This window comes from Cupressus sempervirens, chromosome 10, assembly GCF_028749045.1.
Source record: "Cupressus sempervirens isolate cs-2001-9-10 chromosome 10, ASM2874904v1, whole genome shotgun sequence".
Classification (NCBI taxonomy): Eukaryota; Viridiplantae; Streptophyta; class Pinopsida; order Cupressales; family Cupressaceae; genus Cupressus; species Cupressus sempervirens.
Genome location: NC_143127.1, coordinates 508,674,870 through 508,695,569, shown reverse-complemented (window position 1 = coordinate 508,695,569; position 20,700 = coordinate 508,674,870). Strand labels below are relative to the sequence as shown.

The 20,700-nt window shown below is 36.8% G+C and overlaps 1 protein-coding gene across 2 annotated transcripts; it reads left to right on the top strand.

The window, feature by feature from the left end:
• The first annotated feature begins 224 nt into the window (after positions 1–224).
• LUG (transcriptional corepressor LEUNIG) lies at positions 225–19,688 on the top strand. Of its 2 annotated transcripts, XM_089807832.1 has the most exons (18): positions 225–442; positions 541–638; positions 726–835; positions 1,927–2,286; positions 2,441–2,526; positions 2,758–2,845; positions 2,953–3,064; positions 3,162–3,211; positions 7,808–8,125; positions 15,648–15,896; positions 16,234–16,485; positions 16,768–16,885; positions 17,063–17,172; positions 17,287–17,436; positions 17,868–18,023; positions 18,154–18,270; positions 18,811–19,017; positions 19,286–19,688. In XM_089807832.1, the coding sequence occupies exons 1-18, from the start codon at positions 408–410 to the stop codon at positions 19,427–19,429; spliced, it is 2,760 nt and encodes a 919-aa protein (XP_089663958.1). In that variant the 5' UTR covers positions 225–407; the 3' UTR covers positions 19,430–19,688. The 2 variants fall into 2 exon arrangements, with proteins under 2 accessions (XP_089663958.1, XP_089663959.1); XM_089807833.1 differs by lacking the exon at positions 16,234–16,485.
• Positions 19,689–20,700: the final 1,012 nt, after the last annotated feature.

Below are 20,700 nucleotides of genomic sequence, written 5' to 3'. Positions count from 1 at the left end.
AGGCATCCACGCCGTCCCGTACAGAAGTTATCCGATTGTGGGTATGCAAATTCCCCGGGGCTGGTAGGTTCGGCAGCATCCGAGGCAGAGGTGCGAAACGTCGAACACGTGCGAAAGCAGCTTTAGAGAGGGGCAGGGTGGGATTTAGCTTTGGATTTCCCCATTCGCTGGCGTCAACGATCTTCAATTCTTCATCAAATCTAGTTTTGAAATGGGTGGAATCCGAGGTGAGAGACGGAGGAAGCATTTTGCCCACGCCTTGAGCTGCTCTGCATCCACGTAGATCTCAATTCGTTTGGCGTGTCTGCTCAACGATTGATTCATCAGATGATATGCGAGGAATGAGGTGAGGGGCCAGGGAGAACCAGGACGTTTCTGTTCTGCTGTGGATCACCATTTCCACCGCTATGTCGCAGAACAACAACTGGGAGGCGGACAAAATGTAAGGACCAAGATGCAAAACTTGAGCTTTTTGAATTTCTTCACTGTTTTAACTTTGGATTCTGATGAGCCGAGTTAATGGGGTTTGGGCGATTGTAGGCTGGACGTGTACATTTATGATTACTTGGTGAAGAGGAATTTGCAGGCCTCGGCCAAGGCATTTCAGGCAGAGGGCAAGGTCTCTTCCGAGCCAGTCGGTAAGCTCTTGTGTTTTTCTCGTATCTTATGCTTTATCCCCTCTGCTTTTGGTTGTATATTTGACGATGGTGACGTGCACCCTGCAGCGATAGACGCCCCCGGGGGGTTCTTGTTTGAGTGGTGGTCTGTATTTTGGGACATCTTCATTGCGAGGACCAACGAGAAGCACTCCGAAGTTGCTGCTTCCTACATTGAGGTCTCCACTCTCTCTCTCTCTGCTCACTCATTTCTTCCTTCCTACAGCTATGGAGGCTTTCCTTTCTCGCCCACGTAAATGTTTGGGGTAAATCACCATGGTTCAGTGCTAGGCAAAGATGGCTTACAAATTGTCGGTCCCAGCTTAAGGTTGTACCCATGATTCCTCAATAAATTTGACACCTTGGTGGTATCCTTAATCATTCTTTATCAATCGGGTCGTTACCATTCATTCAACAATTATTAAAAACCAGTCTCCCTATAGAGCTCTGCTGTTGGCTTCCCGTATGTTTGATTAGCTGGTTTCCATGCCAAATTAGGCATCTGGCCCTACGGATAGATTTTGTACCACAAGATACCTCATGCAATGCCAGGATGCCCTTTCACTGTGGACTGGTGAACTCGCCAATAGTAAATGGTATTTGATGCTCAAATTAGTTTTTATTTGCTTGGTACCTCAAGAGGTTTTAGTCCGGCCCGAGCCTGTCAAGGCTTCAAACGGCTGACCTCATCACGAGCATTAACACGAATGATCCAAACTTGTGAACTCAGAGTCCCAGCAAGGGGTGCAAATTCTCCGAGCTCAGAGGCTGGTGGGTGTTTGATCCTTGGTGGCAATAACGACAATGTCATTGAACCATTGGATCATATCCTTAGTGATGCCTACATAGTTATATATAACGTAGACTAATGAGGATAAAATACACTATGATACTTGATTCAGCGGCAGAGTCCTCCTGTTCTCTAATCATGACAAGACTTTAAATTCTTGCCGCTTCTGACGCCAATGTGTAAGTACATACAAGTCTAAAATGGCCACTTTGCCCAGCACTTGCCAACCTTTTCGAATTTTTTACACCTGTTAATATCGTATATGTGTAAACGTTTGCCTTGCAAATTATTTTTTGAGCTCTTTTGGAATCGTATAAAGGTAGTTGTTCTTTTGTCATCCCATGATGTTTCCTTCACCGAGTTATCATCTCAAGATAAGGTTCCTGGGGTACTTCTTATCATACATTTTGACACTATTTTTTTTTCAGTAGACGTATAGAAGGCATTTTCTTATGGTTACTTTGCTTGTGCTTGATCCAGACACAGCTGTTGAAGGCACGGGAGCAGCAGCAGCAACAACAACATCAGCAGCAGCAGCAACAGCCACAACTTCAGCAGCAACAGCAACAGCAGCAGCAGCAACAACAACAACAGCAGCAACAGCAACAGCAGCAACATCAACAGCTACAAATGCAGCAGCTGCAAATGTTGCAGAGGCAAGCACAGCAACAACAACAACGCAGAGAAGGTTTGTTAAATGGCTCTGCTAATGGGTTGGTCGGTAATGATCCTCTCCTCCGGCAGAACCCAGGGACAGCAAATGCCATTGCAACAAAAATGTACGAGGAACGACTAAAGCTACCTCATTCGAGAGATTCCATGGATGATGGATCCCTTAAGGTGTTTGATTAGGTTATGCACCCATTTGATTACTTATCAAACTAGTGCGTAGTATGAACAATGGTACTAATTTAAAAACATAAAATGTGTGACTTCATTTTGTAAATCATCATTAACAGACAGTTGTATGGTTGCTGGTACATTGATTTCACAGAGATTTGGAGATAATGTTGGTCAGTTATTGGATGCAAACCAGACAACGATGCTAAAGGCAGCAAACACGCCTGGGCAGCCTTCAGGGTATTAAATTCTCAGCAAACTCCTATGTCAAACTTACACTAATTCATGTATTTACAACTGGAAAGTGTGAATTGAATTTTAGTATTTGGTTCTAGTATAATGGTTTTTCATTTGAGCTGAAACTTTTGCTTGATGATTATACATTTGGATTAGAGTTTTCTTTCCAAATTGTATTTCTTACCGTGTATATATGGCCTTAGTTCCTTGTTATTTTGCATGTTGCATGTATAGGCAAGTTTTACATAGCACTGGAGGTAATATGTCCGCTGCTCTCCAGCAGGTCCAAGTGCGTAATCAGCAGCTGCCCGTAGCCCCACAGGTGTGTAAATGCTTTTCTTGTTCAATCCTGTTAACTTTTATATATAATTATATAATTAGTCCCTTTTGCAAGGATACTGATGTATTGGAGGATATACAATGGCACAGGACATCAAAACTGAGATGAATGCAGTACTTGGTCAGAGATCTGGTGCCTCAGAAGCTTCATTGTTTGGGGTACCAGGAGCGGGTCACTCAAAAACGAGCTTGCTAAGCCCAGGTTTGATGTCTTTCAAATTTAGATCCAAAAGACAAGTCCAGCAAGTTTTTAAAATGACCAGAAATGGCTTAACTTGTATTCCAAAATCTTTTGTCAGGTTCTAATCAAGGAGGAAACAATTTACCTTTGAAAGGCTGGCCTCTGGGTGTAAGTTCCTTGTTATTTTGCCTTGTAATTGTAGCATATAATTTTTTTTTTTTGGTATTGGTAGGCAGAATGCTGTAATCCTCACATACTGAGTCCACTATTAATGATAACAACCACCCCAATTTCAATGTCTAATGATATTTAAAGAGAGTCACATTAGGAATACTACTAAAATGCTTTTACTTAATATTCTAAGATAACATTCCAGTGATTGCTTTATATTGAGATATCTGTCTGAGGTATTGTATGTACTCTCTGTCTAGTAGTATCTTATCATGCTTTGCAACCTTTTTTTAATTGCATTCTTTCTGTCTTGAAAAGTTTCTTTTGTTGACTAATAAATTGGGAAAATATATGTGGAAGCACAAAAAAAATGTAAAGAGATAATGAATTCTGTTATCTTAGGGTATATGTGGAAGTACTTCAAATTAGGGTATATGTGGAAGTACTTCAAAAATGCAAGTTTGCATGGGGATGGGGGTACTTGGTTTTGAGGCTCAGGGTCAGGGTCTGGGTATGGCTATTTTGCAGAATAGGGGACGGGGGTACTTGGGTGCATCAATTTTTTTTTTTAATAGAAAATCTGAAAATACAAGTCATGACAATGGTTTTTCAAAACAAGAACAGTGATAAAGTTTGCAGATGTAATTTATTGTTTTTAGTTTCAGATTTGCAGTATGTTTGTAATAATAATATAACAATGATATGTTGCAAATGATAAACTTCTAACTTGAACAGTGATATTGTTTACTGTTATGCAGTATTGTATCAAACTGATTACGTATTGAATTAAGCTTGATAAACAATAGGGTGATACACAAACAAAAGTAAAAAATCTTAATCAAGTTCCTTAGCTATGATGCTTTCCCAGGTACTTGGATATGTGTCCCATGGTGGTGGGTATGCATACCCATAGAACCTAACAAATATGCAAAGAGAATAAATTCTGTTATATTAGGGTAGTTTGTGTTAGGAAAGATTATTCTGATAACTTGAAATATTGTTTCTAAATATTATAACTGAACTAACAAATGGTAACCTTAAGAAGATAAATCTTTGTAATAAGTGTGAGCAAAGTATAGAAATCAACACATCAGCTCACAACTTTTTGGGCTATACTCTCAGGATGACTGATATGATTATACTCAAAGGGCTTCTTACAGAGATGAACCGGTACAAAATAAGGGGTGGAGATCAATTTTTTATTATGATCAGGACACTCAAGTAGTTGTCTATATGTATGACCAAATAAATCTTATGAATAATTATTTTTCTTGGAGTAACTGAATTATATGTTTCCATGAAACACTCAATTTTTGCCCTTCATCTCTGTTGGTTTTGTTTGGATGTTTGTCAAATTCGATGATTTCTCATAGCTTTCTTCTCAGATCATGATCTTCTGTTGGCCAGAATAATTCCTTTTCCCAAAAAATAACATTGATCTTGATAGCCACCTGAACTATATTCGTCAATCTTTTATTGAAAGGATCTTCTTGTCTCTCCAATGTACGATTTTCTATGCAGATGCCAGACAATGAATCTGGTTAACCCAGCAACCTTATTTTCAATTAAGAGGCTCTTTGGTGGATTACATCATGCATCCAATTTTATTTAATGGGATGAAAACTGAATTAATATTTGCACTTCATAAGAATCTTTCAATTTTGATGGATATGCCCTGTTGAAAGGTTGAAAAGCCTTAGGATCCATAGTATCGACTTTCTGTTGGATGCAGGCAGTAATCTTCTTGGCTGTAATTATTCCATACTTTTTGTTGGATGCAGGGAGTAATCTTCTTGGCTGTAATTATTCTTGAAACTTATGTTTTTTGTATACTATAGATTGTGCAAGGTTTAGGTCTTAACGGTGAACATTAAGATTCACTATTATCTTCGACTCCTTGCCTATTGACCACTTAAGTAATTCACTTATTGCTGCACTTCATTTGATTTGATTGATTTTGAACTTCAACCTTTGCTTCTTCGCTGAAGTTGTCTATGATATTTGCTATACCTACACTTTGAAGGATAATTTCAGCTTGTGAGTGGTGATAATAGAAAACGTGCTGAGCTGCAGTCCATATTCTGGAGCTGCACAAGGCATGCTCATTCAATTAATTTTTACCATTGCTGCTCTCATCTAGGGTGATTCCCCTATGAAAAAATCTTAAGGCTTTGCAAAAAGAGCTTAATTATGCCCTGATCAAGCTTTGCACTCTTTGTTTCGGCATTCAAACTTTTGTTTTATGTTATCTAGTTTTGCCAGCAAACTGTTCTGTTCATTTAACAAAGGTGTGTTTTTTCTCTTGGTGCCGAGCATTGTCAACATCTTGCTTATTCCTTAGAATTAATGTTATTGGTCTATTACATGGTGCTAACTACCTGTTAAAAGTTGAGCTTTGATGAGGCTGCCAAAGGGAATATAGGCAAGGTTGGAATTGCTCACGATGTGCTTTGCAACCAAGATGGTGGCTTTGTCTTGGGAGGCTTTTTGTTCATGGAGCAAGCTGGGTAATATGTGTAATGGGCAGCTTTCTTAGCAAGTACTAAGGATATATTCATGGCTGGGAATAGGGTGATTGAAGTGGAGGGTGATTCTCAAATAGTGATAAATGCAGTATGAAAATGGTGCTTGATGTATTTGGAAGTTTAAGCTGATTCCACATGAGGTTGGCATGAGAAATTCCTTTCCTTCAAGATAGCACATTGCATTGGGAATCAAAATAAGGTGGTGGATTATATGGCAAATTGACAAATTTAGAGGTCCTAAATATGGCGGAGAGTAAAGCTATAAATGATTGGGATAATTTGAACTCTATTAATGAAAAGCATTTGATTAATATTTATCAAGACCTTGGTGAGTTATTATGTCAAATTGTGGTGTACTAGGTAAGTGTAAAGCTCTAATTGTGTGGGGCAATTTGTATGTGGCAAATTGCAGAAGAAGTTTGGGGAAGCGTAAGACAATTATGCCTGGTGGTTTCTTTTGCTTGTTTGTGTTGCAAATGCCCAAATGATGCAGCTGGTTCTTTGGGGGAAGTCTGGTTAGTAGCCGGTGTCTTGTGGCTGTGCTAGTTTGCTTTCTGTTAAGATGATGAGTGGGGTGGGTCTTCCTGAGACCACCAAAGACCAGTTCTGGACCTTTGACTATAGAAGATTTTTAACTGTGATGATTTGGAGCTAATGCTGTTGGTAAAAGGCCACCTTGGGGCTTGAGTATTTGGTTGACACTGGATGCTTTTGGTTGTGTGCTATGATAATAGCTGAACGCAAGAAGAATCTATGTAAGTTTCTAGTGAGTGAGAATGTGAAGGAACGTCTGGTGGAGCCCGTTCTCAAGGGAATGAAGAGAAAATAATCAAGGATGGTGATATTTTTGAGGGGAAGCTGCAATAGATTCCAGGTAGGAAGCATAGGCAACCTTTTTGTTTAGGATGAAGCTTTCACTTCTCAGCTGCAAGAAGTACATGATTTAGGGGCGGATAATAAGGTTTAGGAGATATTTTGTTAGAATCTTTGTTTGTCTATGTGGTACATGGTCATTTCTTTTCTTTATGGACCTTGAAGTTAATCCTTGGTTCTATGATGCTGCTTCTTTTGTTGACTCGGGTGGTGTATAGAGTGTAAAGATAATTAAATAAATGAAGGTGCATGTTGCAGTGCTTGCTTCAAGGTTGTTTGCTCTGGTGTTTGAAATTACATCTGTTTCTGGAAACTGTGTATATGCTACTTGTGTATTAGAATGCTGGAAAACAGTGCCTCCTGAAATTGGCCATGCAAGCCAGTTTAGTCTGGTTGGCGTTTCTTAGTGGTGTCTGAAGGATTATCAATTCTTTTTGTTATTTTTCTGTTGTATTGTTGGAGGATTATGTTTGTGCAATATGGTTCTCATTGATTGTATGCTGACTGGATGGTTAGGTGTATGTAGAAGCAATTTTTTGTTTAGAGTTTCTATTACTGTTTTTGTTGAAAAGGTTTTTATATGCTATATAGTTTTTGATTTATTTTTATATCCTCTAGCTGTTGTTCTTGATACAGTATTGCTGGGGCTGCTTGATAGAACCCATTTATATATATTTGAAAAACCACCTATATTTACTCTCTTATGTTGTTATTCAGAAGAAGTGAATGCAAGTCAGCTTCTATGAGCACTAATCCTTTTCTTTCTGTCATAGACCCAAGATATCTCGTATTCACTTTCTTCCAGCTGATTTTTTGTCTTATACTGGACCCCTTTGAGTGTTAATCTTCTTCATTTCATGTATGCATACAATCACAATAATTAGTAATGGAGACTCCATTAATGGGTCATTTAATTAATCCCTTTGAGAGTTAGTCTTCTTCATTTCATATATGCATATAATCACACTAATTTGTAATGGAGACTCCATTAATGGATCATTTACTATTATATATGATGTTTGGTAGATTGTTACTGGAAAGCTGAATGGCTATTTTATATGATGGTTGTTAGACAGTACTTCAATTCTCATGTTCTTATGCTGTTTGTTGCTTCACTGGCAAATATTTTCTCTGTAGATCCTGTCTTAAGCACATTTTTTGACTTTCATTATTTTTCCACTGTGTTTATATCCAGGGTCTTGACCAACTTCGGCCAGGTCTTCTACAGACACAAAAATCATTTATTCATTCTCCACAGCAGCAATACCACCAACTTCAAATGTTGACTCCACAGCAACAACAACTGTTACTGCAAGCACAAGCACAAGGAAATCTGACATCACCTTCAGGTTCAAATGTTAATGACGTGGAAAGCAGAAGACTTCGGATGCTTCTGAGTAGTAGGAATCCTGTTGCAGGCAAGGATGGTCAACCGAATGCTGTTGGTGATATGACCCAGAATGCTGGATCTCCATTGCAATCTACACGACCTGAAGCTGACATGCTGTTGAAGGTATATGCAGTGTTGTGTATTTGGAAAGACTTGCTGTTGCTTAGTGATTTCCTTAGTCTTCCATATTCGCTCGACCATAAGCTGCTTTTATGACATCTAGAATGAGATTTCAATAGACTACAAATCATCTTATTTTCTCTTAAATTTTCTTTTTCTAGGAGGTACAGTCTTTATGAGTTCCAGTAAGTTTTGTGTGGACCCCTTTTAAAGCTTATTAATTGAAAAACTCTATGCACTTATGAATTTTAGCTGTTGTCAGTTCTTTTAAAACATTTGATAAAACTTGCAGTGGTTTTTAAAGGTTTTGTTACTCATGCAGTTTCTAATGGCATTTTGCACCCTGTTGTTTCTCCGTATGGTGCAAATTGCATGTTGCAGTTTGTTCCTAATGCTTCAAGCATGCTGTTAGTGTCATAAGGACATTTGATGATTGGTAGCATTACAGAACTCTTCAGGGCTTTGATTTGTCGTAAGTTTGAGTGTTGGAATGAATGATGTACTGCCAAGAAGTTTAGTTAACATCTCGTGGTTGTCATCATATTTCAATCAATTCACTTTATGGCATATTTGTTGTATTCCAAATGAATAATATAAATTTTTGTTATTTTGCAATGTCTGAATAAAAGCTGCCATCTTCTTCCATTTAAAGTGTCTATCCTCATCTTAAAACTGTCAATTTGTAGTATATTCTTCTTTCACAGAATTTAAGTCTTAGAAAGATGAAAAGGCTCTACTTCGTTTGCCTTGCAAATTCATGGATTAAGGCTTATCTTTCTTGGAGTTCTTAGATTCTCGGTGTAACCAAGATTGATTTTTTAAGCCCCTGGACAAAAATGTTTTAATGTGGATGCTTTGTTTCCCTGTTAAGGCATTCAAGAATCCTTCAAATGATACGAGCCTGAACATTGTACATTGCTAGCATTTAGATATAAGAATGAAAGGATAGAGAAATATTCTTTAGTTATATTAGAAGAAAGCAACTAGCAAATATGCATGTCAAGAAGAAGAGCATTCATTCAAAGGACTGGGGTGGCAGTAGGAACTAAAAAATAATATTCTACATTGCTAACATTTAGATATAAGAATGGAATGATAAAGGTGGAAAGATTCTTTACTAAAATTTAGAAGAAAGCAACTAGCAGATATGCATGTAAAGAGGAAAGAGCATTCATTCAAAGGGATGCATGCTAAAAGATGACTAGGGGTGGCAGTAGCAACTAAAAGAATTTGATCAACCAATCTTGTGGATCATCATTGAACTGTTCACAATTACATTATGAAAATGAAATTTTTGAACTACGCAAATAGAGAAATAACTTAAAGTCTACAATGCATATAGGTCATAGAAACGACCAACACAACTTTAATCCTGATTCATCCAACAATAATTCAAACTCTAGAGATATCATTTCCCAGATATAGGAGTTCATGTGCTAGCCAAAAAGTACTTTTTTTTGGTGGTAAATAAATTGTTAATCTTCATGCTATTGAGCATAATCTCATGGTTCTTTAAGTGCTATCATTCATTTTCCTGAGGTGATGACAAATTACTTTATAGGTAGGTCTATATAACATTTATAGGATAAAATAACTTATCGGACGAGATACCTTATAGGTCTAAATAACTGAGTTTGTCTGGAAGTAGACAGAGAAGCATGGTAAATAATTCATAACCACAAAAATGTGTCTAAATAGCTTTTTGTCTCTATTCTCAGGTCTCATTGTGATCTGATCATAATCAGATATTAGGTCAATTTTGGAGAAGCTACATGCAACTCATCAATTGACTATTCAACTCTAGAGACAAGAAATTGATCATTTTTAGCCTTCTTATTTAAGTCATGGTAATCAATGTACATTTAAAAATAACTATCCTTTGTTTGCGTCCAATATGAGATGGGTTACTTTTTTACTGATTTGCATTTTACAGGCTGATATGATGAAACATTTAAGTGGCTGAAGCCCTATGTTAATGGGTATGCCCAGAACCGGTTCTGTACCCATTGTGGGTGCATCCTAGTATGGGATTGCCCACGTATGCCCTGGATGCCCTGGGTTTCCTGTGGGTGCACACCCATGTATCCACAGGGAAACTGGGGCGTCCGGGGAACACTGTAGGTGTACACAAAGGCGCTCAGCACCAATAAGTGGAAAAATAAAACATTTTTCAATATTTATTTGTATACAAAAACTCTGAGACAACCCTAAAAGCATCAATCTGCTCAATACAAACATCATTATGGCATTTGATATTATTTATATTTATCACTACCATTTTGTCATTTGGGATTGTCACACTGTCAAATGTATTTAGTTTTTGCAATTCTGAATATTTTAATTTATTTGGTATATATATACACACACACCACACCCAAGGAAAATAATTTTCTGTACAACTTGGCTAGCATCTTAATATCTTTATCACTTGTTTCAAGTACAATTCTTTCAACTCCTTTCAGACTTAACAGAATCTATGAAGCCATTGTGTGTGTAATATTAGTATTGTCCAAAGGTAATCTCAAGATCAGAGGTCACTGAACTAATACTCAGTTCAGTGTTCATGCTTTAATTTCTTAAGTTGTATTGGTCTTATCAACAATATCCACAGGCAACGTAATCCTTGCAAGTCAAGGTGGTAGCATCCACCATCCACAACCAACATCTGTGGTCTAGAACTCACTTCTTGCCGAAGAAATAATGGCCATCTTAGGTGCTTTATTAATATAGGCTTAAAACCAACTTGAGGTGCCCATTTGTATTGATATTAGATGTTGTATGTGGTCAGATAGTTATTAGGAATTCTGTATTTTTTCTTGCATTTGGTCTTGCTTTTGAGTAGTTTTTTATATGATCCAAGTCAGCTGGTTTAAAAGACAACACATTTCTTCAATTGTCTTTCAGACCATCTGCAAGCATGTAAGATTACCTAGCTGTTTAGAATCCATGAACACACATGCAGCATCTTCCAAAATCTCTATTGATAAATTATTAAATTTTGATCATAATTATCAACAGACTTTTGCATGTTTTAGTCTATATTTCTCAACCCTATGTAGAGAAGAAAAGAGAAGATGAATCATACTTGTTAAGGGTCTCATCCTTGAGAGCAGCTGGAATATCCAAGTCATGATGATGCCACCAATAACATGCAATCCCCTCCCAATGTAATGATGTAAACTGAATTTTCCCCAATAGTAGTCAAATGCATGCTAAACTAAAAAATGAACAAACTTATGGATCCACACCTGGTTATTTTTCTAGTTAGGGGCAACGTCCATCAACTTTCCAATATCAGTGTATGCCTGAATTCATAATAGAATATGAAGTTCTAAATGTTGTTTCTGGATTAAATTGTGTGCATTTTTTTCCTTATGCTCTGTATCATCTTGATGATGGATCAGAGTGATCCAAAATTTGATGGGAAAATGCTCTCACAATTGAATCGAGAAACAACATTAAATATATTATGGATTGTGGAAATCCATTTGCTCTAATATGAAGTTATCATCCTTTGGTCCTATGTGCTCTCACTAACCTTCTGGTAGGGTCCTTGTTAAAACATCTCGCATTGTTGAAGGCATGGAATTACTTTTCTTATTTTTAGATCAAGTTATGTCAGTTAACAGCTGTTCATTTTAGAAAAAAATACCTTTTTCTGGTCTAGGGTTAGGATAAAGTTTCTCTTTGCTAACGTACATGCTTCACCAAGACAAGGATTTCTCAATAGAAACCCAATAGTTCTCTTGTTCTATAAGGAGACCTGGGGCATGCCATTAAAACATATAGAGAGCATCTTTGACTTTTAATTATTGAGCTAGTGCAGTAATATTTTCTGTTTAAATATAGGTTAAATGTAGCAGGGTCTACATATATGAGTATTGGCTGTTAGTAGTTTCAGTTGATACATGTTTGTAGATTAGCATACTCAAACGTACTGTTTTCTTTGTAGTATTTCATTTTTAGTCACTTTGCAGTTACAGTTAATTTTTGGAGTGCAGAATCTGCTTAGTACAGTCTGAAAGTTAACATGCTACTCTTCTTGTATTCATTTATTAGGAAATGGAAAGTCTGACTACTCGATCAAAGGGTCTCTTGTAGAACCCAGTCTGACAGCTATGTGATATTTTAGGCCTGTGTGTGAAATTGTGTGAAGTATGTCTATTCATTTTGGCCATGTTGCACAGTTGTAAATGTATGGTTTGGGCCATTTTTCTTAAATCTTTAGTCATGTTGTATGGTAGTAGTTGTATTGTTTGGGTCATATTTTTTTAACATCTCTGGTCAGTTGTACACTAGTAGTTGAATGGATACTATTATTGATATACCTATATCAATTCACAGGCTTGTGAAATTGTCTCTTTGATGACCACTGTTATGAGCTGGATAAATCTGGACTGAAATTGCAGCATTATGAAATAAAAATTTGTCTGTAAAATTCTGAAGTCTAAATTCTTGAGATGTGAAAGAAGACGATTTAAGAAACGAACTTTATTCTAGAAATAACTCTATTTTGATTACAGTTGGCAAACGTAACATTCTGAGATCACTATAGATGGTTTTCTTATAAGAAATTTTAAATTGCTTTGTTATGAAGCAAAGATTGCTCCTTTTAGATAAGGTCTCTTTATCTATAAATACAGCAAGACTTATCAGAGCAAGGAGATGGCTAGGGAGGCTCTTGAGACAGTATAATCAATGATATCTGTGTTGGATCTAATGGTGATGAGGCATTTGAAAGTACTATTTTTTTGGTCTTCAATAATATTTAGTGTATGGAGAAAACAAAGATGAGAAACTCGATTTCCTTGTGGGATAAAAGCTGGTATGTCTTAACTCCTAACTGGCTGGGACAAACTCTCATTTGATCAAGGGAATTCCTTGGGCCATTCTACCATATTTTTTTGGAGATAGTTGTAAATGGTGATGGTTCTACCATCAACCTAAAAGAACTAAGCACAGTCATCCACATTGGTGCCGAGAAGCGAAAGAGAAAGGGAAAGAGGTCTTAATGTGTTGCTAATAATGGTCCCTTTTCTCGGCAGATTTAATGATCACACCTTAGTGAGGAGAGATGAAGAGAGTACCCAATGACTATTAGAATGGAAGATTCTCTTTGTAGATTCAAGATACAAACTGATATTAGAGTACCAAACATCTTTTTGTTTAGGAATATCCATGCAAGCAACATCCTTCGAAGAACAAAAGGCCGTTTATGGATATCTTTCCTGGACCAAGGATGATTCCTTTAGGAGCTCCGGTTTGTGAAGGTTTTACATAACCCAAAGGCATTTTTGAGATAGAGATTGTAGCAAATTAAGCTTTGGAAAATGTTTTGTGTTGTCACGTGGTTTACAATGACTAAAATTGAAACATGATAATTTAAACCATCTGGATATGCACCCTCTATGTAGGCATTGAATTGATCCTGAGCTTCTTCTTCATCATGAACAATGGGTTTGATGACCATTAAAAGATGCATCTTTTGTAGGCTGCCCTGATTATAACAAAGTTGAAGCTCAAGATTATCCCTATGCTCAACTTAAGCATTTTTTCTCTTAGTTTCCTCTTAGAAATTCCCTCTTTTATGACTTGCATCATGTTTGCTTGTTCTTATTCTTGCCTATTTTTGGTCATGATGTGTCTTCAATGTTTTTAATTTGTACTTCCCAATATGTTTGTGGTTTTGTTTTTGAGAGCTTAATATAATATTATTATATGATTTTCTTGTGTATTACTGGCTACTTTCTTTATGTACCTATTTTTGGTCCTGGTGTATCTTTAATGTCTTAAATTTGTACTTCCCAATATGTTTGTGGTTTGTTTTTTGAGAGCTTAATATAATATTATTCTATGATTTTCTTGTGCATTATTGGCTACTATCTTTATGACTAATCTTCTTTTTCAGCCTCACTATCAGCTTTTTTGCCATTGCTTTCTGATTCAATTTCCTCGTCTCCTTGAATCGTACCTTGGATTTCATCCTCAACCTGAATTCCTTGTGCATCGTTAGGTCTGCTCAGAATTTTTCATTTGATTTTTTGACTCTTTTGAATCTTACAATGCAAATTAACTTGATTTTTGAATAAATATCATAACCAGGAATCACCCTTCCAGCGTCTTGTGGCTCTATTAGGAAGTTCATATACTGTAAATAATTTAATAAACATGAAGTTGGGCATGAGAGGAATGAAAATATTATTTTATCAGTTGGAAGATACAACAACATATTCAGAAGAGATGGCAAAGAATCCAAATGTTGTAGCTCTGATAGTAAGAGGCCTGGTGGATATGAACTCTAAATTCTAAAACACTCTTTAAAACTTTTTATAATGTTTTTGGTCTAAGTGTGGGCTTCTCGCTGTTTAAGACAGCAAAACCCCAGACTATCCAATGCTGTCCAATGGTTGTTTTTTATGTCCTCTGGGTGTAGGTGTATTTGCAAAGTTTACTATCAAGCATGGTCATGAGGTTTTAATGACATATAAGGTAATAGGCAAACAATACCATTGTGAGCTTCTATAAGGGATTTTCATTTGACACTGACCTGGAAGACTTCACCTTTCTCCTCATACGCTCTAGACAGGACAACATAGTAGTAAAACAGTGAGCCATTTCTAAGTATTTTGGTATCTGCATATCTGATGTTCCATTATCATTAGAATTGGGTGGTGGATGATTTTATTTTTATTCTTGAACAAGTGCATGGGTTTCATGAGAAGATAACACAAATGAGAGAGAAGATGGCATGTACACGGCTGATGATTTCAGGAAGATCCAAGGTGAGTTAGTGATGAAGCTTCACGTCCTTTGCTTGTACGATGGACCTGTAGGACTAAAAGAATTGTTTCTTAGCTATCTTGGATTTATATTTTACCAGTCATGGTTTAAGTTTTGACTAGCCTGCAGTGTGATGGTAATTACTTTACTCTAACCTCTGTGTATGAATACCCGTAACTCCAGGTATACCTAGCCAAATTTCAAATAAATCTACAGTATGCTAGACCATACAATTAACTATGAAAATAGGCTTTTGGGGAAACTCTGTTGAGGTTTTTGAATTGAATTAGCTGTTACGCATATTAAGTAAAATATTAATATCAATATACAATAAATTTGATATACCTACAGTGAGGAGTACCTTTTTAATTAATTTTCAACATTGGCTCAAACCCAAACCCTTGAACAGGTTCAAATTTTGTGTATGATCACAAATTTCCACATTATTGGCTGGGTGTCTTTTGAATGTGAAACTGATAATACCTTGGCATCACTAGTTCAAATATGTCTGAAGCTCAATTTGTTGTAGAATTCTGTACAACTGTTTGCAGTTGAGTTTTAAGAGGATAGACTTCCATATTGCAGACATGTAATCTATTTTCTTAACTGAGTGGTTGCCTTTAGTCTATTGCCTTCGGTATACCTTGATCTTTGTACTATTGTATTTGTGCTTTTATTAGATAGAATGTTGTTTATTATAGCTGTTTATGCATCTTCTTAAGCTTTGACATTTATTTACTTATAGATGAAGATAGCCCAACTCCAGCAGCAACAGCAACAGCAGCAACAACAGCAACAGCAACAGCAACTGCAGCAGCAGCAGCAGCAACAGCAACAGCAACAAAACAATAGCCAACAACAGCTTCAACAGCAATCTTTGTCAAGTCAGCAATCTCAGGTTGCTAACCATCAACAACAGCAGCAGGATAAAATTGGAGTTGCTGCTGTAACTGTTGATGGGAGTATGTCAAATTCACTTCGTGGAAATGATCAGGTAGTTGTTGCAACTGTAGTGATCCTATATCTTGCATTGAACATTCTGGATGCAGATAAATAAAATGTTTAAATGTTGTGTCTTAAATTTGAGCAATTCCATTCTTTAATGCCCAGTACATTGTGTTTCAGAAATTTTTTCCAATTGCAAAAGATATCCTCGTTTCTTGTGAAACTGTGAATATTGACACAGTTATAGGACCTATGAAACAGAACAAGTTGTTCTTAGAGAAATCTGAAAATGTAAAGCCCATGCACCTGAGCTGGAAACCTTCAAGTGAGTCTTAAGTAGAGTTTGGTTGAGAAATCTTATTTCTGATTTTTTGCGATTGTGAAAGGCTGGCTCTAAAGGTCAGAATGGAAGAAAACGAAAGCAGCCTGGGTCATCGTCTGGTCCAGCTAATAGCTCAGGAACTGCAAATACTACTGGTCCCTCCCCAAGTTCTGCACCCTCAACACCATCAACTCATACCCCTGGTGATGTGATGTCCATGGGTGGTGCATTGCAGCACAGTGGCAGCTCATCAAAGCCATTAATAATGTATGGAGCTGATGGCACTGGGACCCTTGCCTCACCATCCAATCCACTGGTAGTTAAATTTCTTTGATCTTCATTTCTTACATAATTCTTTGCCATTCCAATTGATTGTTCGGATGCTTATAACATGGTGAAACAAAAAGTTGGCCCAATTTTCCCAGGCAACTTAAATGATGCATGATTGGATTTGCGGCAAGTTTAGTGATCATGCATCTTGATGTTTGATCATAAATGTTAATCTGGACTGGTTGTATTGTGTTTCTCAGTTATGAAGTCAATTTCCGACAACTAGCATTTTTTTTTTAAGGTATTATAAATATATGTTAACTTGCAGGCTGATATAGATCGGTTTGTGGAGGATGGGTCTCTGGATGATAATGTGGAGTCGTTTTTGTCTCATGATGATACAGATCCAAGGGATACAGTTGGACGTTGTATGGATAAAAACCAAGGTAAGATAATAGAGGAGAGCCATCCATCATAAATTTAAATGCCTCTCTCACAGTTCTACGAGATTAGCTGAGAGATGCTCCTTTGTCATAGTTAGAATTTTATGGCTTTCTTTGAACTTCTATATAAATTAAATTAGAATCAATTAATTTTGTGTTAACATGATAAATAACTTGCAGGATTTTCATTTACTGAGGTTAGCTGTCTTCGAGCCAGCACTAGTAAAGTTGTTTGCTGCCACTTCTCTTCCGATGGAAAGTTGTTAGCCAGTGCTGGACATGAGAAGAAGGTAATCTGAATATAAATGTGAAACTGTGATAGTTTTCTCTCTCTCTTTTATAACATGTCTAATATCTAGGCATGGATGAAACCATAATATTTTTGACATTCTCTGGAAATGTAGGCAGTGCTGTGGAACATGGATACATTGAAACTTAAAAGTTCGCTAGAAGAGCATCACTTTCTAATCACTGATGTGCGGTTCAGTCCTAATTCAACCCGCCTGGCTACATCATCTTTTGATAGAACAGTCAGGGTCTGGGATGCTGACAATGTTAGTAAGACAAATGCCTTATCTTAGCGGCTTAGCTTAATTAACATATTAATAGAATTAATTATTATACTGCTCTGATGATGTTAAGAGCAGCAAACATCATTAAATTTTTTTCTCAAGAAAAAGGGAACAGAATTATCAGCAGAGCTCACCTCAGCTTATAAGCACTATAAATGATTAAATCTCTTTTCAATATTTGTTGTGTGCAACAGGAATCTATTAAGATATGAATGCACTAGTTTAATGAACAGGTCAATTTACTTCTGCTAGATTATTGCTGATTGATCGTGATTTTTGAATATAAGCATTGTTGTATATATGTATGTGGTCTTCCAATTTTTTCATTGATTTATGTATGGTCCAATAATGAGTTTTGGGCCATTTTTATCATTTGATAAATTATAATGTTATATTCTGGTTGAATTTTGCAGCCAAACTTTTCGCTGCGTACATTTACTGGTCACGCTGCATCTGTTATGTCACTTGATTTCCACCCAAGCAATGAAGATCTCATTTGTTCCTGTGATGGAGACAGTGAAATCCGCTACTGGAATGTTACCCAGGGCATTTGCACAAGAATATTTAAGGTAGCTTATTCTTGAATGTATTTTCAAGGACAATGCCAATTGGTGTTTTCTGCCATTTACTATGATCTTCGGAGTTGGAATGTTTGCTAACTGTGTTCCATCTTCATCTATGAAATGTGGGATTTTGAAGGGTGGTATGAGTCAAATGCGATTCCAACCTCGGTTTGGCAAGTTTCTTGCTGCAGCTGCTGAAAGTGTTGTCTCAATCTTCGATGTTGAGAGTGAAGTTTGTGTGCATTCTTTACAGGTTTGCATATTGTCTACTTTGGCACTGGTCACATTTCACTCTTGCCATGATGCTCCCTTTACCTTTAAACTATTGCAGATAGGGGATGTGCAAGTAATAGTGTAGCAGGGAAGGGATTGCAAGTGGTAGTGTATAACAGAATTGTGTAGCTCCTGCATTTAGGACTACACAATTGTTGTACCTTCAATTGTTTCATTTTATGTTTTTGGCACTGCAAATTTCCTTTTGTTTTTAATGAAACCTTCAAAATAGGTGTTGTGTATTTGAAGTTGCTACTTGTATGGTACAGTAGCATACTCAATTTCTATTCCATTATACAGCTTCTAGATAACATATTGGCACCCTTGTTGCACGGTAACCATTAGTCTTGTTAGATGAGGTATCCGTTTAGTAGATCTTTTCTGTGTATTGATGTACTGCTACATAAATGCGTGTTTTTCTAGGTGCTATATTGTTGAGGACTCTTATGAACGGTATCTAGTTGATGATGACAGGCTTCTTTGAAAGCATGCCATTAAAAATGATGTGTTTTATGTGCAGAGACATACAAAGCCTGTGCATTCTCTTTGCTGGGACCAATCTGGAAACTATTTGGCATCTGTTAGTGAGGATTCAGTAAGAGTGTGGTCCTTCGGTGCTGGAAGTGAAGGAGAATGTGTACACGAGCTGATTTGTAGTGGAAATAAATTCCATTCATGTGTATTTCATCCTAGTTATCAATCACTCTTGGTCATTGGCTGCTATCAGGTCAGACAATATTTCAGTTGACTTTATATCCGCTGTCAATATTTGTTTTTGATTAGGAATCTGAATTATATTAATTTCTGTTTGTTGTTGGCTACTTATTGGTGTACTTTGATTCTCCTTTAGTAATACTAATTTTTGGTCTTCCTTTCGTCCATTTCCAGCATTGATCCAAATGCAACAATTATATGGGTTTTACTTTTTAGTATCAGAAGTTATATTTCTTGTCTGGGCTTTGGCTTTTTATTGATTATATTGCTTTGCCCTGCAGTCCTTGGAGCTCTGGAATATGGCTGAGAACAAGAGTATGACTATCCCCGCCCATGATGGTCTCATTGCGGCGTTGGCAGTTTCGCCTGCAACTGGCATGGTTGCATCTGCAAGTCACGACAAGTGTGTGAAGCTATGGAAGTGAACATTAGTCCCTGCATTGTGACAGTTCGGGGTTTTCTGTCATTGCTGTGACTGTTTGCAATTGTGGCAAGCTTTGCAATAGCTATTTGTACAATTTAACTTATTCCAGTCAAAATCAATAATTAAGAACTATAGATTCATGTGCATCTATTTTTTTCTTGAATGACACGTGAAGCTTCTACAGCCCACTAACATTTCATGAGCATTTGATGTGCTTAAATATGTATTTATCAATGAAGTTCGCATCATATGTTTAGGCATTTTTAGTCTCTTAAACATTACTTAAGTTGCTTTCTTGCATCTTTAGGATTCATCAATACTTAGTGCATATTCTACTTCCAATTCTTTTAACTTGGAAGTAGCTGCTAACAAGTTAAAACAAATAAAAAAGCGGAAAAATGGTAGCTTGTCTTGCTTTCATTTTGTCAATCGGACAAACAATCACATTATCTTATTCGTTTTTTTACCATAGATTTGCTTGCCGGGCCTTGCATGGTCCTGTTTGCAGGTGACGATTGGCATATTTCCAGTTTTGTTTTATTAGGCTACTTGTACGGACATTTTTCTTAGTAAATAGTTTTTGACTTCTCTCCACCTTTCTAATTGGGATATCCTTGGTTTCGTTCTATGGATGGTCTGACTAGTCAAATCATAACTACGATTGAATAAACCATTTTTCGTTTTAAAGTTTCTTTAAATTAACCCAAGGCTTATAAATAGGTTCATCTTGGCTTGTGCATGGCAAATACGAATCTGAATGGCAGTGACGCTCTTTAATCGATTAATTTTTTTTGGGCCGCGGCAATAATAAAGTGCTCATAAAATACCTCATACAAAATATTAATTAATAGTTATATTTCCCATAAAATACATCATACAAAATATTAATTAATAGTTATATTTTCCCTTTATAAGATGGGAAACTAGCAAACTGGGAAAAAGACGTCAAATCGACATGCAGTGCCTTGTATTGTTTATCTTATATACCTGAACATCATATGACGTGTGTGGAGGTCAAAATTGTCGCCGAGCACCACAGGAAACTGAAAAAACATATTATTGTGAGGTGTGTCTGAATTGCGGATGCTTTGACTAGGTTAGCGGATTCAATGCCCTTTTTTCGCTAAAACATGTGTCCTGGGCACCAGGAGTCATGACAGTTGAGTAAATATTAACTTTAGTTTCTTTTAATTAATTAGTGCAGCATCTGAATTTGAAGAACTCACCAAATTTGTAAGCAGCAATAATTCGATGAATATTTTAAGGTTACAT

Bases quoted from the DNA above. Each gene is read 5' to 3' on its own strand.
- LUG (XM_089807832.1), top strand. From the start codon at position 408: ATGTCGCAGAACAACAACTGGGAGGCGGACAAAAT. The intron at 639-725 runs GTAAGCTCTTGT...TGCACCCTGCAG, and splicing joins GGTCTCTTCCGAGCCAGTCG to CGATAGACGCCCCCGGGGGG. The intron at 17,173-17,286 runs GTAATCTGAATA...CTGGAAATGTAG, and splicing joins GTGCTGGACATGAGAAGAAG to GCAGTGCTGTGGAACATGGA.